General features: G+C 35.8%; 1 protein-coding gene across 3 annotated transcripts; it reads left to right on the forward strand.

Moving 5' to 3' along the window:
- The first annotated feature begins 635 nt into the window (after positions 1 to 635).
- LOC104243798 (DNA mismatch repair protein MSH1, mitochondrial) lies at positions 636 to 18,854 on the forward strand. 3 transcript variants are annotated; one of them, XR_715301.2, is made up of 23 exons: positions 636 to 895; positions 3,562 to 3,691; positions 3,833 to 3,930; positions 4,591 to 4,666; positions 4,796 to 4,915; positions 5,585 to 5,632; positions 6,100 to 6,164; positions 6,524 to 6,609; positions 7,158 to 7,322; positions 8,066 to 8,175; positions 8,256 to 8,361; positions 8,458 to 8,533; positions 10,340 to 10,398; positions 12,009 to 12,076; positions 12,904 to 13,077; positions 13,802 to 14,008; positions 14,576 to 14,832; positions 14,924 to 15,067; positions 15,647 to 15,704; positions 15,998 to 16,297; positions 17,000 to 17,725; positions 18,111 to 18,548; positions 18,724 to 18,854. XR_715301.2 is itself a non-coding variant. In XM_009799055.2 (22 exons), exons 1-22 carry the CDS (start codon positions 774 to 776, stop codon positions 18,339 to 18,341), a joined length of 3,426 nt encoding a protein of 1,141 aa, XP_009797357.1. In that variant the 5' UTR covers positions 636 to 773; the 3' UTR covers positions 18,342 to 18,605. The 3 variants fall into 3 exon arrangements, 2 of the variants coding, with proteins under 2 accessions (XP_009797357.1, XP_009797358.1); XM_009799055.2 differs by lacking the exon at positions 18,724 to 18,854 and having other exon boundaries at positions 18,111 to 18,605; XM_009799056.2 differs by lacking the exon at positions 18,724 to 18,854 and having other exon boundaries at positions 3,568 to 3,691; positions 18,111 to 18,605.
- The last annotated feature ends 747 nt before the right edge of the window (positions 18,855 to 19,601 follow it).

Consider the following 19,601-nt stretch of genomic DNA (forward strand, 5'->3'; position numbering starts at 1 on the left):
ATAAGTCAAATTTGAGTGTGAAATAAGTTATGGTAAAAATATCAATAATAGTATATGGGCAAAAATAAATGAATAAAAGAGAAAAAGGAAAAAATAAGAAGAAAACGAGAAAAAAGAAAAGGAGAAAAGAAAGAAAAAAGGGGAAAAAAAGAAAAGAAACATAAAAATAAAAAAGAATTGGAGAAAAAGAGGAAATTCCCCACAAAAATTACTATGGGTAGGAAATGTAATTAGTTTGATGGGTAGATAAGGGTAAATAATTTTATTTTTGTGGGTAAGTGTGTCATTTCCCCTTTAATAGTAGACAAATTTAGATTTTATTGATAGATCCATTATGCTCTATTGGACTAGATATGATGTACCATAAAAACTTGTAGAAACAATACCATGTAGTCACTCTAAATGACAGTTATTTAGGAATTAATCAATGTATTCTGAATTTTAATTTTTTAGTTTAACTTTTTCAGGATAAAAATGTTCGTAGTTGTCTTGAAATTAAGATTTTTAGTTTAAAATTTCAGGACAAAATAAGTATTGACTAATTCTAAATAACATCCACAAGAATGACCATACATGCAATTGTTGTTTAAATATGAGTAGCAAAAAACTATTTTTTTGAAACAATAAAAGAAAATAAAGTCAGTCCCTCCTTCCGACACTGCTGCCGTTTCCACTTTCGGGGCTTTTCCTTCACTTCAGTGTCTTCAGAGTACTTTTCTTCTTAGGTACCCTCTGGCGGGAAGAACAAAAAACACACACACTCTACTACTACTATGAGTTGGGTTACGGCGAAAAACGTAGTCGTTTCAGTTCCGCGTTGGCGGTCACTCTCCCTTTTCCTACGTCCGTCACTCCCACTTCGCCGCCGCTTCTTCTCTTACTCTTCACCTCCCCTGTAAGTCTTTTCTTGCCTAAAGTTTAATGCTTTAATGTACATACTCATGTGTGTGGAGGAGAAAGGTCAGTAGTAGTTGGGTTGGTTTTGGGGGTGGTGGTGGAGAAATCACCATAGGAAAGATAGTATTGGAATTTGTTGTGCCAAAGAGGCCCAAAAGGCAAGGAGTCGTCATCTAGTTTGAAAATGCTGTGCTTTTCCACTGCTATTCATGAATAATTTAATTTTTGACTAGGCACGGAGTTCAACAAAAAAATGAATATATATTTGTGTGGCTATAAATTATTATTTCATTAAGTGTAAAAATGAGAAGCTTAAAATTAAATTGTTTCTAAATATAGAAAAATGTCATTCTTTTTGGAATAGATGGAAATGGAAAGAGCATCGCATAATTGGGACAGAAGGAGTATTACTTGTTTGTATTCTTTTCTGTGTGTTTATATTGGAAAGTTGAGTGAAGCTTAATAAGGAATTCAGATTTTCTGCCTCCTGAAGTTAAAAGATGACCAAATGCAGCGAGTTGTTTAAACAAACAATTGGGCTTATTTTGAGTACAAGAATGGGGATATAGAGGTTTTGAGCAGTGGCTCCATGTGTGCTTGTCAAGGTTGATGCTTTCGATCTTTCGTGCCCGAAAGTTCATTTCTGTGATTGGATGTGAGAAAATTGAGTGAATTAGCTGTCATTCATTTCAAAAATGTTGGATTTCACTGTTTAAATTGGCATTTAGTCGTGCTACTTTTCAGGTTAGGGCGGCATGTTCTGCCTAAGACTCCACATTTTGCTACCACAGACCATATTAGTTTTCTGGAGTGAAGATAGATCAAAAGCACGAGTGATGGATAGAAATAGGAATTATAGTACTATTGTTAGTCGGTGAACATTTCTACTGACGAATCATTTCAATAGCACAGTGTTGTGTCGCGGGGAACAATCATGGAAGCACTAGAAAAAGTAATGTATCTAGACCATCTGCTCTATCTGTTCGAGTAAGCTAGTTAAAAAAAAAGCTCCCATATAGACACAAGGGATGTTGGAGCTGCAAGAGGGTCCGTCCATCAAATGATAGGTTATATGGATGGGCTTGTATGTAAAATTGACCCCGAGTTACCTAACAGAGATGTGCTTGAATAGGGGTTCATTGTCAAAAAGGACAGGCAGGAGTAGGACATTTATACTAATCTTTTTGATCTGCTGGCTTGGTGGTCCTTTCAATCTCATTTTGCCATTGAACTGTAAATGTGCTGTCTCATTCTAAGAACTCAAAAACGCTCTATCTCTAAATAGAAAAAAAAGAGGCTCATTTGTAAGTAAATTTCCCCCCCAAAAAAAATCCTTTGCTCTCCTATTTGATGGAGCTACTATAGAAGTAGCATTGTTTCTTGGCTTCGTTTTTTAGTCAAGCTTCTGTGTTCCTTAGCGTAGTTTCTTTTCCACATTTTAAGACTCTGTTTTTATAGCCTAGTTTATATTACAGCTGACATGACTCCATACTCGATGCTTTATTTTTGTATAAGGGTAACTTCTTAACTTTGTTGCCTTAAAAAAGGGAATGTAAAATGGGTATCGGTTATCACTCCATGAGTAGTTGCTCACCACTGCTTTGTTCCTTCCATGTACACCATTTCTTTGTGAGTGCTCTGCTTGCTTGTTATCGCTCTACTTCCGCTGACAACCAGTTTCAGATTCTTCTTGAGGCATCGTTTAATTAGAGATTTGAATAATCTCTATTTTGGTGCTCAATGTTGCATGATAAAAATAAGATAGATAAATAGATGGATACTATAAAAAGCTAATGGCTTTCTCTTCTTATATAATTGATTTCTTCCACACGAAATCAGCATGTTTAATTAGATTTGAATAAGCTCTATTTTGGTGCTCAATGTTGCATGATAAAATAAGATAGATAAATAGATGGATACTATACCTAATGGCTTTCTCTTCTTATATAATTGATTTCTTCCACACGAAATCAGCATGTGAGAGTTTATCTAACCCCGTGCAATCCTTGCTACTAGTGGGGGTTTGGTTTTTCAGATAAAAACTTGCTCTTTAAGCGATGGGATTAGGAGCTTTGCCCTCCTTAGCTATAAATCTCGAAACTTTCCTTTGGGTAGCAAACCTGGTGGTTCTGATACTGTCTAGTTTGAGATTGATCCATTATTAGAGCCTGCCTCTGTCCTATTTTGGACAAGTTGTAGAAACTTTCTTTAAATTTGCATTTGGATCTTTAATCAGTTTGAGCCTTTGAGGCTGAATCACAGATAGAAACTGTACCTTGGTGCTCTTTAAATGGTCTATGGAAAGATAATTTTGAGGGCTGAATAAATAAAAGTAGAAAGTTTTAAGGTGTAAAGAGGATGAGAGTATTTTCTAGTAATATTGATGGTAAACTGAAAATCATTAAATAGAGGAATAATCAGCCATTTATGGTTGATGGCACACACAGTGTTTGATCTACAGGTTGTTGTGAGTTGAACATATTTGATATATTTATGACTAAGAGAGTTCCTATTTATCATTCTACTCTTTGGGATAAGATAACTTCAGGCTTAATATGGTTTTTCTTTTGAGTTCAGTATTTCATAAAACTCTCATATCAACAACCGCTGACAAATTTCTGGATTCACATGTTCTTTTTCCAATTTCTGTATTCACCCGTGTAGTGTCAGGTGCCGAGAGCGGATATGTTGCTTGAAGGAGCGAAAGTTGTTTACCACAACCGCAAGAAAACTCAAACAACCAAAAGGTGTTCCAGAGGAAAAAGACTATGTTAACATTATGTGGTGGAAAGAGGTAGTTTACATTTCTCTCAATGACTGGGTTGATTGATAATTGCGAGATGCAAATCTATGATTCTTTTCCTTTTTTTAAACAAGTGTAAACAAGAGTTTAATTATCGTATAATGTTCTGCCACCATGACTTTATGTTTGTAGAGGATGGAATTCTTGAGAAAGCCTTCTTCTGTTCTACTGGTTAAGAGGCTTACATATTGTAACTTGCTCGGTGTGGATACAAATTTGAGAAACGGAAGGTCAGTTCTTTCAAGTTGTCTGTTGATCCTTCCTTTATGCAGTTTTCACATTAGTTTTTGTTCCAACTTAGAGAAGAGTTTAATCAAGGGTTCTGGGAGAATCTAGATCTCCTTGTCTTTCCTTGCTGATATTTTTTTTGTATTTGCACATTCTTGGTCTAATATCCTCATATAGATATAATCCTGTCAGAAGTGAGTTGTTGACTTGTGAACTCCACAAAGTGCAAACTGCAGTATCTACGTATTTCAATATTTTTAGCTGAATTTTCTGGCTATATTCACATGGACATAAATATATTAATCATAATGCGCTAAATGATGGTTAGGCTTTGCAAATTGCACAAAAACCCGTAACGATATTATTTCCTGTTTGACATGGCTTAGGGAACCCTGCTGAAAAGCAAAAGAATCCAGGCTGCTCAAAAATTCGTCAAAAAACATTTTGTAACAGATTTTTTTTTTGCTTCTTGGGTAGCATCCAAGGTCGACCGTACCAAGAAGCAAAACAATCCATACAAACTATTAACTGTCCGATCTACACACCGACAAATAAAAATATACATATATACATATGCTTATGTCTCCGCTTGTCTTTGTTTGTCTATTATTTGTCCCATATTTCTTAAGTTTGTAATAAAGGCTACCTCGTATATTTATCAGTCTTAAAGATGGAACGCTTAACTGGGAGATGTTGCAGTTCAAGTCAAAATTTCCGCGTGAAGTTTTACTTTGCAGAGTATGATTTTACAGCTTTCATTTACTCTTCTTTTACATGTGCTTGATAGTCATGTATCAGTTCCTCAATCTATGAGGACTCTACTCAAAGTCAATGATGAGTGCTTCTTGTTCTTCTCTGACTTTCCAGGTGGGCGATTTTTATGAAGCAATTGGATTCGATGCTTGTATTCTTGTGGAATATGCTGGATTAAATCCATTTGGTGGCCTACGTTCAGATAGTATACCGAAAGCTGGTTGTCCAGTTGTGGTACTGGTTTCATTTTCTGTTTATATATATATTTTCAATTTTTCTGTGGAAATCATAGATAGTTTAAGACAGGTAACTCCAAGAATTTGGAGGCCACTAGTTTTCGGCCCTCAGGAAAGGAAAGGTTGAATTAAGTTTTCCGTTTAAAAAGTTTGTTCGTCACATATTTTGCATGAATGGACCTCCATGCTAACGTAGGTTTCAGAACTAATTTCTCTTGTGAACCAAATTTTGTTCCCTTAAGGATATCTTGTTTCTGACCATGTAGAAGCTGAGCTTGAAGCTGGATTTGTTTTCTTTACCTCTTTTAAAAGGGTAAAGAAGCTTTTAAATATGTCTAAGCTGATAATATGCCAAAGAAATAGGGAGATCGTCTGATTTTCTCATTTTTTCCCCCTTCCTTTTTTCCTTTTTAATTACTTTCAAGTATAAATGCTTCCTTCTTTTTGAAGTTCGTTGATGGAGAATCCCTTTTACTTATTCTGTTATCTTCCTACATAATAATGCTCGAGAAAACTGCCAGTAGAGTATGCCTAGTTCCTCCTGTATTCCTTACGTTGTATTTTTAAGATAGACTTTTTGTTATTTGTTTACTCTTATTCTGTGTTCATACTCTCTCAGTTTCACTCTTTGTCGGTAAACTTTGTCATTTTTTTGTTCTTTCTGCAGAATCTAAGGCAGACATTGGATGACCTCACACGTAATGGCTTCTCTGTGGTTTGTGCCATCCCCAAACATTCTGTTGGAACTTTCATTATCCTTTTTGTGTTCCTCTATATATTTTAATACATGAGAGGATGGAATGGTAATTTTTATTGATATGTTTAATGAATTTGTAAGAGTTGGCTTGTATCTACCTCACACAACGTAGGGGTAAGGTCTGCGTACACCCCATCCTCCCCGGATCCCACTTGTGGGATCATACTAGATATGTTGTTGTTGTAAGAGTTGGCCTTTTCTCTTAAAACTGTTGTCTTTTACTAGTGAACTTATAAACTGATTAATTTCTTGAAGCACTAATTTCTAATGATGTTCTACCACTTGTCTTGATATCTTCTTACTTCATTCCCTCTATCTTTTTTCTACACATTACTTCCGCAGCCTCTTTGTCAATCACTTCCTTTTAGTCATGCACTAAAACAGAAATAATAATTTGTACAGCTGTGGCATGTTTATATTTGTAGTGTGTCGTGGAGGAAGTTCAGGGTCCAACTCAAGCTCGTGCTCGTAAAAGCAGATTTATATCAGGGTAATTACTTGTGAATAGCTCAAGGTTTCTGATAAGTACAATTTCCTTTCTGGGTGATATTATACAGTTTTAAACGTTTATATCTCTTGGATCTTTCAATGTACAGGTGAATCTAATAAATGTCGATGATGCAAAAATATTAGTTGTGAGAAATGCAAGTTAAGCATTTATGCTAGCATGCTGAATAGCTTAACTCTTTTTCTGAAAAAAGAAGTTAAGCTTTTCAGCATGCTAGCATAAACCAAAGTATCTTAAATATTCATAAGACCCTCAGCACTGACTTTTTTATTTATTAGAAAACGATGCTGGACAGTCCTAACCTGTGGCAACTTACAATTGACTTGTTTTCAATATTTCAGGCATGCGCATCCAGGCAGTCCCTATGTTTTTGGCCTTGTTGGAGATGATCAAGATCTTGATTTTCCAGAACCAATGCCTGTTGTTGGTATGGCAAAGCAAATTATTCTTGCATAGATTGGTTTCTCTTGCTATTTAGTATTGAAGCTAAATAATGGGTGCATTTATGGAACCAATGTTTTTACACAAATGATTTTGCAAGAACAGAGTCATTGATTCTAATCGTAAATTGTTTACTTCCAGGCCTGACTTCTTATCATTACCAGTATTCGTAATGTGGGCCTTGTGTTTATCAATATTTTCTTCCCTGCCAATATAAGTTCCAGCTTTCGCTGTCATTATTGCTTGACCACTACAACAACTACTACTCTCAATTCCAAGCTAATTAGAGTCGGTTATATGAATCATCACTATCTATTTTGCTCCATATGGACCCATTTCAATCCAAAATTTGATAATTCAGAGCTTTCCTACTCTAGAAGTTCTCTACATTTCTACTGACGAGTGACTGCTGCTTGACCATTTAAGTTAAAAAGATTTTTTTTGGCTTGTTAGCATCTCATAGTTATTAGTTATAAAGATTAAGAAATTTCATTTGCAAATCACAAACTAAGAGTTCTTATTTGGTGGATACAGGAATATCCCGTTCAGCAAAGGGGTATTGCGTTATCTCAGTTTATGAGACTATGAAGACTTACTCTGTGGAGGATGGCCTAACTGAAGAAGCCTTAGTTACCAAGCTTCGTACTTGTCGATGCCATCATTTGTTTTTGCATAATTCATTGAGGAACAATACTTCAGGTTTGCAGATCACTCTTTTTTGTTTTTTATCATTGCTAATTAGGGGCAAAGTGGCTTATGTAAGGGATCTAATAGGCTAATACCAACATACTCGGACATTCTAATTTTAGCTGCATATATCTGTTTGGATATAATGTGGGTGAGGTTAAATTTTGAGATAGAGAGATCAGTTCACCGTGTCACTGCAGGAGAACAATTTGATTGGCCATTTTTATATGCTATCGCCACTTTGTTAGCCTGTACTTAAAATTTAGCCACAGTTCAATTTTTTTTACAAATATAGCCACTTCTTCTTCCCACCAGTTTTATAGAATTTCACTTCCAACTGCCTACTTGTCAATGTATGACAACCTACCCTACTGATTCTACTAGCTAATCGACACAGAAAACCTGAATGGGTTACTTTCAATCTTTTTCTTATACAAACAATTGGGGCACTTGAAGTATGGAGAAGTATTCATGGGTGTTAACAAAATTTGTGAAATGGAAGTGGAGATATAGTAGTTCAAATTTCAGAACTTACTCTATTTATATATTTTAATGGAGCAACTGCCGCGTAATTACTTTCAATCTTTTTCTTATAGAGACAATTAGGGCACTTGAAGTAGCGAGAAATATTCATGTGTGTTAGCAAAATTTGTGAAATGGAGGTGGAGATATAGTAGTTCAAATTTCAGAATTTACTCTATTTATATATGTAATTGTTATTCAGTCCTTCATTTTGCTGGAGGGTTTCCTCTCAGGAACATCACGTTGGGGGGAGTTTGGTGAAGGTGGGCTTTTGTGGGGAGAATGTAATGCTAGACAGCATGAATGGTTGGATGGCAATCCTATCGATGAGCTTTTGTTCAAGGTTTGCTTCAGATCATTTCATTTTTTGTGACACAACCTGTTACTTCAGTTTGAACTACATGAAAAGTAATGAAATTTCAGGTAAAAGAGCTTTATGGTCTCGATGATGACATTACATTTAGAAATGTCACTGTTGTTTCAGAAAATAGGCCCCGTCCTTTACACCTTGGAACCGCCACACAAATTGGTAATGCTTAAATTATTCATTTCAGTTGCATTTTGTCACTGTCTGGTGGTGTCACCCTAGGCTAAAACATCACTTTCTGGGGTTTGTTAACTTTAGGTGCTATTCCAACCGAAGGAATTCCATGTTTATTAAAGGTGTTGCTTCCTCCACACTGCAATGGTCTACCAGTTCTGTAAGTGAGCATCATTTTTCAGCAAACAACTGCCTGGCCTTACTGCATGGAGTTCTCTTCGTTTCTCTCTAGAAACCTACACCCCCTGCCCCCCACCGGCCACCCCTCATAAACCGGCAGGAAATATTTTTGTATGTGTGCTGCTATAATTTTTGCTCCAAACAATATCCTTGTCTCAGCGACAGAACTGTCAGCAGCAAAGGTGTTGGGATCACTGTTCTATACAGCAGCATTAGACAATGACCGATTCTGTTTGACATTGAAAACCTATAGCTCCTTAAGAACTCAAATTTATTTATCCGACCTGATACTTATGTTTTTGTTGTATAGAGGTCCATATGTATAGGTACTTCACAATCTCTGAAAATTTACAGGTTCTCTTATTTTCATGGTTTAGCTTGACAGAAGGATATTTGGGGGGGGGGGTTGGGGGGGGGAGGTGTCAGAGAGTGGGAGGTAAGTGTTAAGTTTAAGGAGGAGGGTACGCGGGGTTCAAAGAATTGATCTGTGGTGTCTGGGTGTTTTAGTTAAAAAAGATCAAAAGAACAAAGAAATCCTTTTTGTTTTCACTGTGGAATCTGTTTTTTTTTTCTGCCAAATTTTACATACTTACATGGATGTGATCTCCTATATATTCTAGAGATTGCCTTGTGTCATACCACATAGCTCTTTGCCTAGTTTTGTGTAGCTCTGTTCCCCCACTTGTAATTCTTCCTCCTTGCTCCATGGTAATAGCGACGAGTCAATCCTTTCTATTTCTAGTAAGCTGCTTTTAAATTACGTGAACACTTGACGAGTAGCTTACTCCATTGCTGTAAGCTGATTTTGTAGACTGCATACATTGGATATGGGTTAGTGCTATATACTCATCATCCTTGAATCGCCCCAAAAGATTGTTTCTATTCTTTATGTGGTTAGGATAATACTTCAAGGAACACAGGTAAAACTTATATTTGTTACATCCCCCACTTCATCGATATAGTAGACTCTATCCAAGCTACAAGAGAGATGTAACCCCTAAGGGGTCGTTTGGTAGGGTGTATAAGAATAGTGCGGAATAAGGTGTATTAGTAATGCATGGGTTAGTAATGCAAGCATTAGTTATGCAGATATTATTTCTTATCTACTGTTTGGTGTGGTGAATTAAAATTTTTAATGCATTGTATAATTTTAAGGAAAATAGTTTTAAAAAAAAATGCTCTCCATATTATCTAGCTTTAAGGAACTTCAAGGACAATTTTGTCTTCAACTATGCTAATGCATGCATTAACACCCTTGGTATTACTAATGTCATGGTTTTCTATGCATTACTTATACACAGGTTAATACCAAGTATGATGTATAACTAATACAAGCATTAGTTATATACAAGTTGAAAAAATGTACCAAACAAGGTATTAGTAATGCACACAACTAATGCTTGCATTATTTTTTCTAATACCTCCTACCAAACGACCCCTAACAAACACAGACAGAAATGGAGTATTCCTTCTGATTTTTGTTGCTTAATACATGTGACTAATTTCAATTAGGCCTCATTTTAAACTGTACATCCCACTTAGTATTTCTTTAGAGAAAGTTTTCAGGTCAATAACTCCTCTTCTTTCAGCGGTTACGACCTGCCGAATACTGAATTTTGTTTGAATGCTACGTTGAAGTGATTATTTATTCCTGCTAGTAGTTAACATATATCTTTTTTGTCTAACTTGTATCATTTTTTGGATGGTTCATTTACTTTTTATAATGTCCTTTTTAAATTTATTGTCGTTCTGGTATTCATGATGTCTGTGATATTGTTTCTATCAGGTATGTTAGGGATCTTCTTTTAAATCCACCGGCCTATGAGATTGCTTCAAAACTTCAAGGTGAGAAATGCCTTGTGTAGATATTCGTGCATTCCCACCTGTTCATGGCGGCAATCACTTCACTAATTACTGCATGATAGATTTGATCAATTTTAAGGTCTTATTTACAGCTTTAACTATGTTTTGTTGTCACATCATAGTGAGTGAAGCCCCCACCGTGCTCTTTCTCTCACACATTGTTTAGGTCTCAATGATTGTAATGCTCTATATGATTCTTGCATTTTATAATAATTCCTATTTCCTTGCTTAACCAAAGAATAAGAATCTTCTTTTCTCTTGAACAGGTGAACCTTACTAGTGGGGTTCTGCAAGTATGTTCTCTAAAAAGAGAGTTTTAATTAACTAATTGTTTTTTATCCTTCTTTTTTGTGCGTTAAATCCATGATACTTAAAGAAGTTGCCCCCCCCCCTTTCAGTTTTCACGTGCAAATAACACAAATTGTAACAACTGATAAAGCTTTGGGATTTTGAAGAATTGTTTCTTTTATAAAGTGTTACTTTTCTAAGTTTTCCTATTTTTCAGTATACTCCTTGTATGCAGGCTCGCTTTTGCCCTTTCTTTAATGAAATTTATTACTTTATAAAAGAGAAGCATTACAGCCTCCCTACTCTCCGGGGTAGGGGTAAGGTTTGCATATACTCTACCCTCCCCAGACCTCACTTGTGGGAACTCACTGGGTGGTTGTTGTTGTTATAAAAGAGAAGCATTACTTCATTGATCAGCGGGAAAGTCCCTGTATGCATGTGGTATACTCAATGTGGAAAACTTACATAAAAACATGGTTCTGTACAAAAAGCATCCAATCATTTATGCTAATTTAAGGGCCTTATGGGTGTACCAAAAGTTTATAAAACAAAAAGTTTGTCCTATTTTGTAGAAAACTTTTTGAAGATCATATTTTGCTGAAATTGTTCTCATATGTATGTTTAAAGCAAACACGTGGATGCTTTTCTTTGATATTCTCTATTGACTTATAAAAATCTATTACTACTAGTTCAAAAATAAAAGTTGACTCAATAAAGTCAATTGAAGCTCCATAGTTTTGCAGTTTAGTGAAGCTAAGATCTAGCTGTAAGCTTTGAGGTCCCATTGAGCTCGAGTTTTCTTAAAGCACAAGGGGTATCGGACTTTCAGCTAAGACCACAGAGGTTGAACAATGGCTAATTTGCCCTAATTTGGGCAATGCCCAACTTGTTGAGATTAGGACTTAGTCATGTCGGTACACTTACTCTAAGTCTGGCGTTTGCCACAAGTCTTTTTAGTTTGTTAAGAACTTTGTTAGGAAAAAGTGTAGAGAACCTCTAGTAACAGAGAAAGTCCTATTTGTGAAAAACAAAAACTAAGTATTAGAATGAAATGCTTCAAATGGAGCTAAGTTGAAGGGTTCATAGAGCCGACCTCAATTAGTTTGGGGTTGAGGCATAATTAATATTGTTTTCTTTTGCCCTGATGTGGAGAGGGGAGGGCAGGAGAGAGACTTGTTAATGTCAATGCAATTTCTAGAGGAGTCAAATATGGATAATATGTCCGTGCCTTCTTTTTTTATCTTCAGTGCCGATAACTGGCGCATTTAATTTTTATACACTAATATTTTCATTTGCTTTTGCAGAGGCATGCAAACTTATGATGGGTGTCACATGTTCAATTCCTGATTTTACTTGTATTTCATGTGCAAAGGTTGTACTTCAATATTCAATTTATTCCTTCTGCACAACTTACTTATTTTCAGTAGATATGCAGATATTTCGCAATGATGTTGTGTTCATTTGCTGTAACAAGATCTTGCATCTTAACTAGTAAACTTGGGTTTTATTTTGGTAAGATTTCTTGCATGAAATAAGAGCCTACATAAAATGCTGATGCCTTTTGATTAAAGTCCGAGGCTCTATGATTTCAATGACTGCTCAGCCCTCTCTTTTCCCAGTTTAAAAGGGAATGAATTGGTAGCTGGTTAGAGCTTAATGTTGGAGTTTCCGAGGCCCTTTGTGCGCCAAGATTATTTCGTCTGAATTCATCACATGTTTCTTGTTGCTTATTCGTCTTTGAGATTCAGAATAAGATTGGTTTCTCTTGTTGAGTTATTATCTCTGGACGAGCTTTTCCTTGTTGTTCCCTCTTTACTTTGATTGGTGTGAAACTTTTCCCTTATGAATAATGCAATAAAACTGATGATTGCAATGAATTTTTTGGATGTACCATGCTTTTAGGAGATATGTTAAGTCCATTAATTCTGTCTACTTATTCTGAACTTGTCATCAGAATAGCAGCATTGATACTTCTGTCTACTATTCATTCCATAAGAAGTTGGATCTGGCATTATGTTATGTGTTTGGAGTTTCAAACCTTGTGCTAGGTAGGAAACTTCAACAGAGTGTAAAAAGAAGAAGCAAAAAAAAAAAAAAAAAAAAACTTCTCTTCCTGCTTTTCCTTCTCAAACAATTCTTAGCCTTCTATGCTTCAGTTTGTAAATGCTACTGTTGAGATTTTTTGTTGTCTATTTACAGCTGGTCAAGTTGCTTGAGTTGAGGGAGGCAAATCATGTAGAGTTCTGCAAAATAAAGAATGTGGTCGATGAAATACTGCAGATGTACAGAAATTCAGAGCTTCGTGCTATTTTAGAGTCACTGATGGATCCTACTTGGGTGGCAACCGGGTTAAAAGTCGATTTTGATACTCTAGTAAGTGATGTTGGGGCTTCTATTCCACATCCAATTCTCATGTAGAGTTCCTGTGCAGTATATAAATTATTGAGTGATGTTTTAAGAGCAATAGTCTTGTTTATTCCAGTTTGGGATAGATGAACAGGAATCATTCAGCCTTTCTTTTGTTGCTTTTTGCATTGTATGAGCTTAGTAACTTTCTCGCAAGAATGTATCTTGTCATTTAAACGACTCTTGCATTAGGTTTTAAATTCTTTTAACATTGTAATAGCTCGTCTACTTTTTATACCTGGCAAGAACCTTTTATGTCAACTCTATTACAACTCTAGGTGATTGGTAGAAAGCTTAAATGTATGAAGATCATCAAAAGAATTGAAGGAATACTAAATCGTGATACTTCTTTTGGGGGACATACCCAATGGATCATAGCGTATACATAGGTTTAATAGCAATTAGAGGTTTGTAGTAATCCTTGAATATACTAGAATTGTAAACTTTGTTGATCATAGTTTAGCTTCCTGGTAAGAGACATGCACAGGCCTCTTGCTTTTTCTGTTAGTCTTTCTACTCAAGTAGGGTTTATGCCAATTTTACTTTTTGCCTCTTTAGTTAGGTACGTGCCCCGTGTGCTCTTCGTAGCTTCTCCGGTATTGACAAATTTGACTTAGATTTTGTTTTTGCCATTCTTGCAAAAGGCGCTTTGATATTAGATCTGATTAAGGTTAACCCGTTGTTACTTCAGGTGAATGAATGTGGGGAGATTTCTGGTAGAATCAGTGAAATAATATCTGTACATGGTGAAAGTGATCAAAAGATAAGTTCCTATCCTATCATCCCAAATGATTTTTTTGAAGATATGGAGTCGCCATGGAAAGGTCGTGTCAAGAGGATCCATTTGGAGGAAGCATATGCAGAAGTAGACAAGGCTGCAGATGCTTTATCTTTGGCTGTGAGTCTCTTTTTATTTATCTTCAACAATCCTAATGATTTACAAGTTGTGCATCTGTGTGCGCTTTAATACTCTTTCATTAGCTAAGATATACATTGCTGTAAAGGCAGTCAGCTTTTCAACGTCAAGTAAAAGCCTTTTTGATAAATCCAGTAATATTATCTAGGAATTTACTGATCGATGAACAATTTTGGGGTAATCGATAGACAAATAAAACAAGGTAGTAACATTTTAATAGTGACGCGGAATTAACTGAGATATTGTTGATCTGGTTGGTTCTAACCAGATTGAAATCATGAGTCTGAAACAAGTGATCTGTAAAATTTAAGTTTTCAGAAAAAAAACAGTTTTAATTGCTCCAGCCAAATAGATCTTGACACTATAGAAGTTTGTACTTTATAGCAGCTGCAACCGTGGATGTCGGATCCAAGACTCCCAGCCAAGCAAAAAAAAAAAAAAAAGGAAAAAAGAAAAGAAAAAGGAAAAAGGGGCACACAAGAATCTTATACTAATGAACTTGACAACCAAATTCACAAATATTTAAGTGGGCTTTCATTCTCTTTCTAGATAACAGAAGATTTCCTGCCTATTGTTTCAAGAATAAGGGCCACTACGGCCCCCCTTGGAGGAATCAAAGGGGAGATTCTGTATGCTCGAGAGCATGAAGCTGTATGGTTTAAGGGGAAGCGATTTATTCCAACTGTTTGGGCTGGAACGCCTGGTGAAGAACAAATTAAGCATCTCAGACCTGCTATAGATTCAAAGGGGAAGAAGGTTGGAGAAGAATGGTTCACTACAATGAGGGTGGAAGATGCAATAGCGAGGTTCCTATGTTACATTTACATTGAAGCTGATTTGTGTCTTACAATGAAATTCTTTTTCTTCGCTAAATAATTGTTTGGATCTCTTTCGCAGGTACCATGACGCAAGTGCTAAGGCAAAATCAAGGGTCTTGGAATTGCTAAGGGGACTTTCTTCTGAATTACAATCTAAGATCAATATACTTATCTTTGCGTCCGTCTTGATTGTGATAACAAAGGCATTATTTTCTCATGTGAGGTTAGTGGCACCATCCTACTGATCAAAAAGCAGTTTCTTCATCCCTTCCTTTAGGGGCTGCTTCTCTGCCCCTCCACACCTTTGGGGGTGGGGTCCTGCAATTTCTAGTTTTTGTTGGCTAAAACTCCCTAAAGAGTGTACTAATCTATTTTATATTCACTTTATTTCTGATATTTGCATTTGTATTTGCAACTGGATCATGAGTCTATAATGTGGAAGGTTCCTTTTCAGAAATATGACTTTGCACTGATGAACAACTTAATACTTCTCTACACAAAGAATCATAGTGATGCTGCTAGACGCCATTTGTCCCATCTCCAGATATTTTAAATTTTTGTTATCATGCTTACTTAAGATCCATAAATTCCGTCATGGATTTTTGATTATAATTATAAACTCCAGTTCAAGTAGTAAAGTTGTTAAATTTCTGAAATTTTCTCATCAATTGCCAATGGCGAAAGGCTTTTATTTTGAAGAGCTGAATATGAATGTGTTTTGAACTTTGCATCGCTTTTTCACGTTTCTTATTTACCTTTACCCTGAATTGAGCTCATAATCTTAATCTTGGTTTCTTATCAGCGAAGGGAGAAGAAGGAATTGGGTTTTCCCAACAATTACACAATTTAACAAATGTCAGGTACTCAGAATCTGTACTTCTTTGACGTGTTTAAATATTAGTACCTCCAAAGGTTGGAATAAAATTAACACATCACATATCCACCAGATGAATTTGAAAAATTTCACAACTAGAACTAGTTGCAGGAGAATACATTTTCAGAATTTGGTTGTGTTGACTGGTGCATTGGTGCTCTGTGGTACTTTTTGTGGAAGACTGCATAAAGAGAAAAATATAAATCTAACTGGTCTCATTCTTTGGGCAAGTATTCGTATATTTATGTGTTATTCCAATTACATGACATCAAAATACAGGACATAAAGGCACTTGATGGAACTATGGGAATGAAGATAATTGGTCTATCCCCTTATTGGTTTGATGCAACGCGAGGTACTGGTGTACAGAATACAGTAGATATGCAGTCAATGTTTCTTTTGACAGGTCCAAATGGTGGGGGCAAATCAAGCTTGCTGCGATCATTGTGTGCAGCTGCATTGTTAGGAATGTGTGGATTCATGGTTCCAGCTGAATCAGCTGTCATTCCTCATTTTGATTCAATTATGCTGCATATGAAATCATATGATAGTCCTGCTGATGGAAAAAGTTCATTTCAGGTACATTATATGTTCCATATTCTTGAATTTATAGCATAGACGGTTTTCTTCTTGTCCTATTTGCTAGAGGCCTAGTTCTTTATTAGGAAACAGAACAAAAACATAGGTGCTGTATCATGATGCATCCCGCGATTGTAGCAACTAGGCGTTTCACTCTTTGCATGCATTTGCTTGCTCCTGATGATTTTAGCTTGTTAAGAATAGTTGTATTTGATTGTAATCCATGGTCAAGAGGGATGGATAATTCCTGGAATTATTTAGTTAGACTTTTCGGTGCGGCTTATCTCCTTATCCTCTCCAGCCTGAAGAGTAGATTGATTGGTATAGTGGATGTATGACAAGAACTTTTTGTGGTCATCTTGGCAGAAAAATCTTTAGTACATAGCAGTTCTGGTTTTCAACTATAGTTTTCTTATGATACAAAAAGGTAATATTTCTCTTCTAGTTATTTTATTGGTCCTAATTATGGAGTCGCCTTCTTTTGCATGTCTCTTTGATTAATCTATAGGTGATAACGGAGTTAGTTTCATTTATGACATGTTCTTTCTGAGAGAAGCTATTTCAGTCTTTTGTGTGGATAATCTTGACTCTAGGTGTCGGTATTTTTGTTCATCAGTTTTCACTTTTTCTTACTGAAATAATAGAGTCTCATGGCTTTTCTGAAGGCAATATTCTGACTCTCAGCTGTCTAACATGTCCCAGATTGAAATGTCTGAAATTCGTTCTCTGGTTACTGGTGCCACTTTAAGAAGTCTTGTGCTTATAGATGAAATATGTCGAGGAACAGAAACGGCCAAAGGGACATGTATTGCTGGAAGTGTTATAGAAACCCTGGACGCAATTGGTTGTTTGGGAATTGTATCAACCCACTTGCATGGGATTTTTGATTTACCCCTGAAAACCAAGAGGACTGTGTATAAAGCAATGGGAACTGAGTATGTTGACGATCAAACAATACCAACTTGGAAACTTATTGATGGGGTCTGTAAAGAGAGTCTAGCATTTGAAACAGCTCAGAGAGAAGGAATTCCAGAAATATTGATTCGAAGAGCAGAAGAATTGTATAATTCAGCTTATGTGAATCAGATATCAAAGAAGAAAGACCAAATAAGACCTGTTTGTTCAGATTTTGACCTCAATAGCACAGATAAAATCTCTGACCAATTAAATGGTGCAAGACAAATAGCTTTGGATTCTAGCACAAAATTAATGCAGCGAATGGGAAGTGCAAGTAAGAAACTTGAAGATGCTATCTCTCTTATCTGTCACAAGAAGTTAATCGAGCTGTGTAAAGTGAAAAATGCGTCAGAAGTGGCAGCGGTGAATTGTGTTCTCATTGCTGCCAGGGAACAGCCAGCTCCATCAACAATTGGTGCTTCAAGTGTATATATAATGTTAAGACCTGACAAAAAGTTTTACATTGGACAGGTACGTTTTTCCGTTCCTAAAGTGCAGCCATATGCTGTCGAATCAATTGTTTTATGTGATGTTAAATTGTATCAAGATGCTTTACGAGTTGGAGGAAGCATGCACATTTGCATCTCATGAAGAATTGAGCCCATTTTGTTCTCATAAATTGTTTCGCTATTTTTCAAGAAGTTTCTTTTCTTTGAAATGCTTTTTCAAATTTGTGGAGGTACTTGTGTTCAAAGATGTTTTGAAATGAATGGTCCAACAGACAGATGTCATTTACTTATCCAAATGAATCCTATGGGCACATCTGCAAAAGCTAGGAGTCCTTTTGGTTTTTGAACCTATTACTTCAATTTACATACTATAGCTTAACATTCTTCTTTCTCTATTATTTGTACAGACTGATGATCTTGAGGGCCGAATTCGTGCTCATCGGTTGAAGGAGGGAATGGAAAATGCTTCTTTCCTATATTTCTTAGTCCCTGGCAAGAGCATAGCCTGTCAACTGGAAACTCTTCTAATAAACCAACTTCCTGATTATGGCTTTCCGCTAACAAACATTGCTGATGGTAAGCATCGTAATTTTGGCACGACTAGTCTCTCCCTGGAACCTTCAACCGCGCTTAGATGAATCCACTATCAGCTTGTTGCGGAAGAGTTCAAGTTGGTGTATAAAAATTGTATATCAGATGTGCATTGTTAGACTGTTAGTTTTGGAGAATTTTATGCAATGAGCAATTCAACTTGCAGTGGCTGCAGCAATTTTGGGTTAGTGTTAGCTTCTCCACCTGTGTATATATAGCTCACCATCACCTGTGAAATTGAGGTGAATTCTGATGTAAGTTAATATTCCTAATTTTTATTTAGTTATGACATGCCATTGTCATTTTATTTCCTTTTTGAATGTCAACTATACCCCAATAAGATTTTTTTTTTATTTCTATTTAATTCATTATGTTTAGTTTGAGCAAAATTCATGGGTATATTTTAAAAGTTATTTCTCTTAATTACAGGGACGGATCTAGTGCAATAGGTACAAGTTCACGTGAATCCAGTAACTTGCTTAGACCCTGTTTTTTAATTAAAATATTAATTTTATAAGAATATATAGCTTGGAACTTAGTTCATTGTTTGGTGTATATTAATCTGACATCGTGTAGGAACTCACAAACTTAAAATTATGCATTCGCTTTTGCTTATTTATGCTTGGCTTTATTAGCAACTTTTACTAAATCAAGCCCCCCCCCCCCCCCCCCCAATTTTCATTCTTCAGAGTTTGGTTGCTAAAAATCGCCTATTCAACTGTTAGTTTCTTTTTTACCTCTCATATTTCACGATTAAAGCATCACGTAATAGGTTATATCTATTTACGTAATTGTTCTTGTGATGACAAAACATTTTCAATATGAAGCACAGATATATGTAAAAAATTCTGAAAATTTAACAAATTTTAAAGTCAAACCTATATTCTAGAAGTGCAATAGGCCGGGTGGCAAAAATCTTGGAAGTCGAACCAGTAAATTTATATTTGAATTCGCATGTTAGGACGATCACAAAACAGAAGCTAATATGAATGTAATTGAGATGTGCTGTTAAAATGATCAGATGACACAAAATACTTGCACTTAAAGTATATCATTGGTTTTTCATATATGGATTATGTATAAATAACTTTATTGATGTACAAAGTTAATTCTTTGACCCAAAATTAAGATTCGAGTTCAACCAATTAGATTTAAATAAAGTAGAGTCAATCTTAGCTAATATTAATATTCAAAAGACAAAATAACTGATTTCGTAGTAGATAATATGCATGTTTGACCAAATGGCAATGAATGCGGACAACACTAACAATATTCAATGACCAAAAAGGTGAAAGATATCATTAAAT

The sequence above is a fragment of the Nicotiana sylvestris genome, chromosome 1 (assembly GCF_000393655.2).
Source record: "Nicotiana sylvestris chromosome 1, ASM39365v2, whole genome shotgun sequence".
NCBI lineage: Eukaryota > Viridiplantae > Streptophyta > Magnoliopsida > Solanales > Solanaceae > Nicotiana > Nicotiana sylvestris.

Coding starts and splice junctions, on each gene's coding strand:
- LOC104243798 (XM_009799055.2), top strand. CDS start 774: ATGAGTTGGGTTACGGCGAAAAACGTAGTCGTTTCAGTTCCGCGTTGG. Junction 12,077..12,903: donor CTTGTATTTCATGTGCAAAG/GTTGTACTTCAA, acceptor GTCTATTTACAG/CTGGTCAAGTTGCTTGAGTT. Junction 15,068..15,646: donor GCATTATTTTCTCATGTGAG/GTTAGTGGCACC, acceptor GTTTCTTATCAG/CGAAGGGAGAAGAAGGAATT.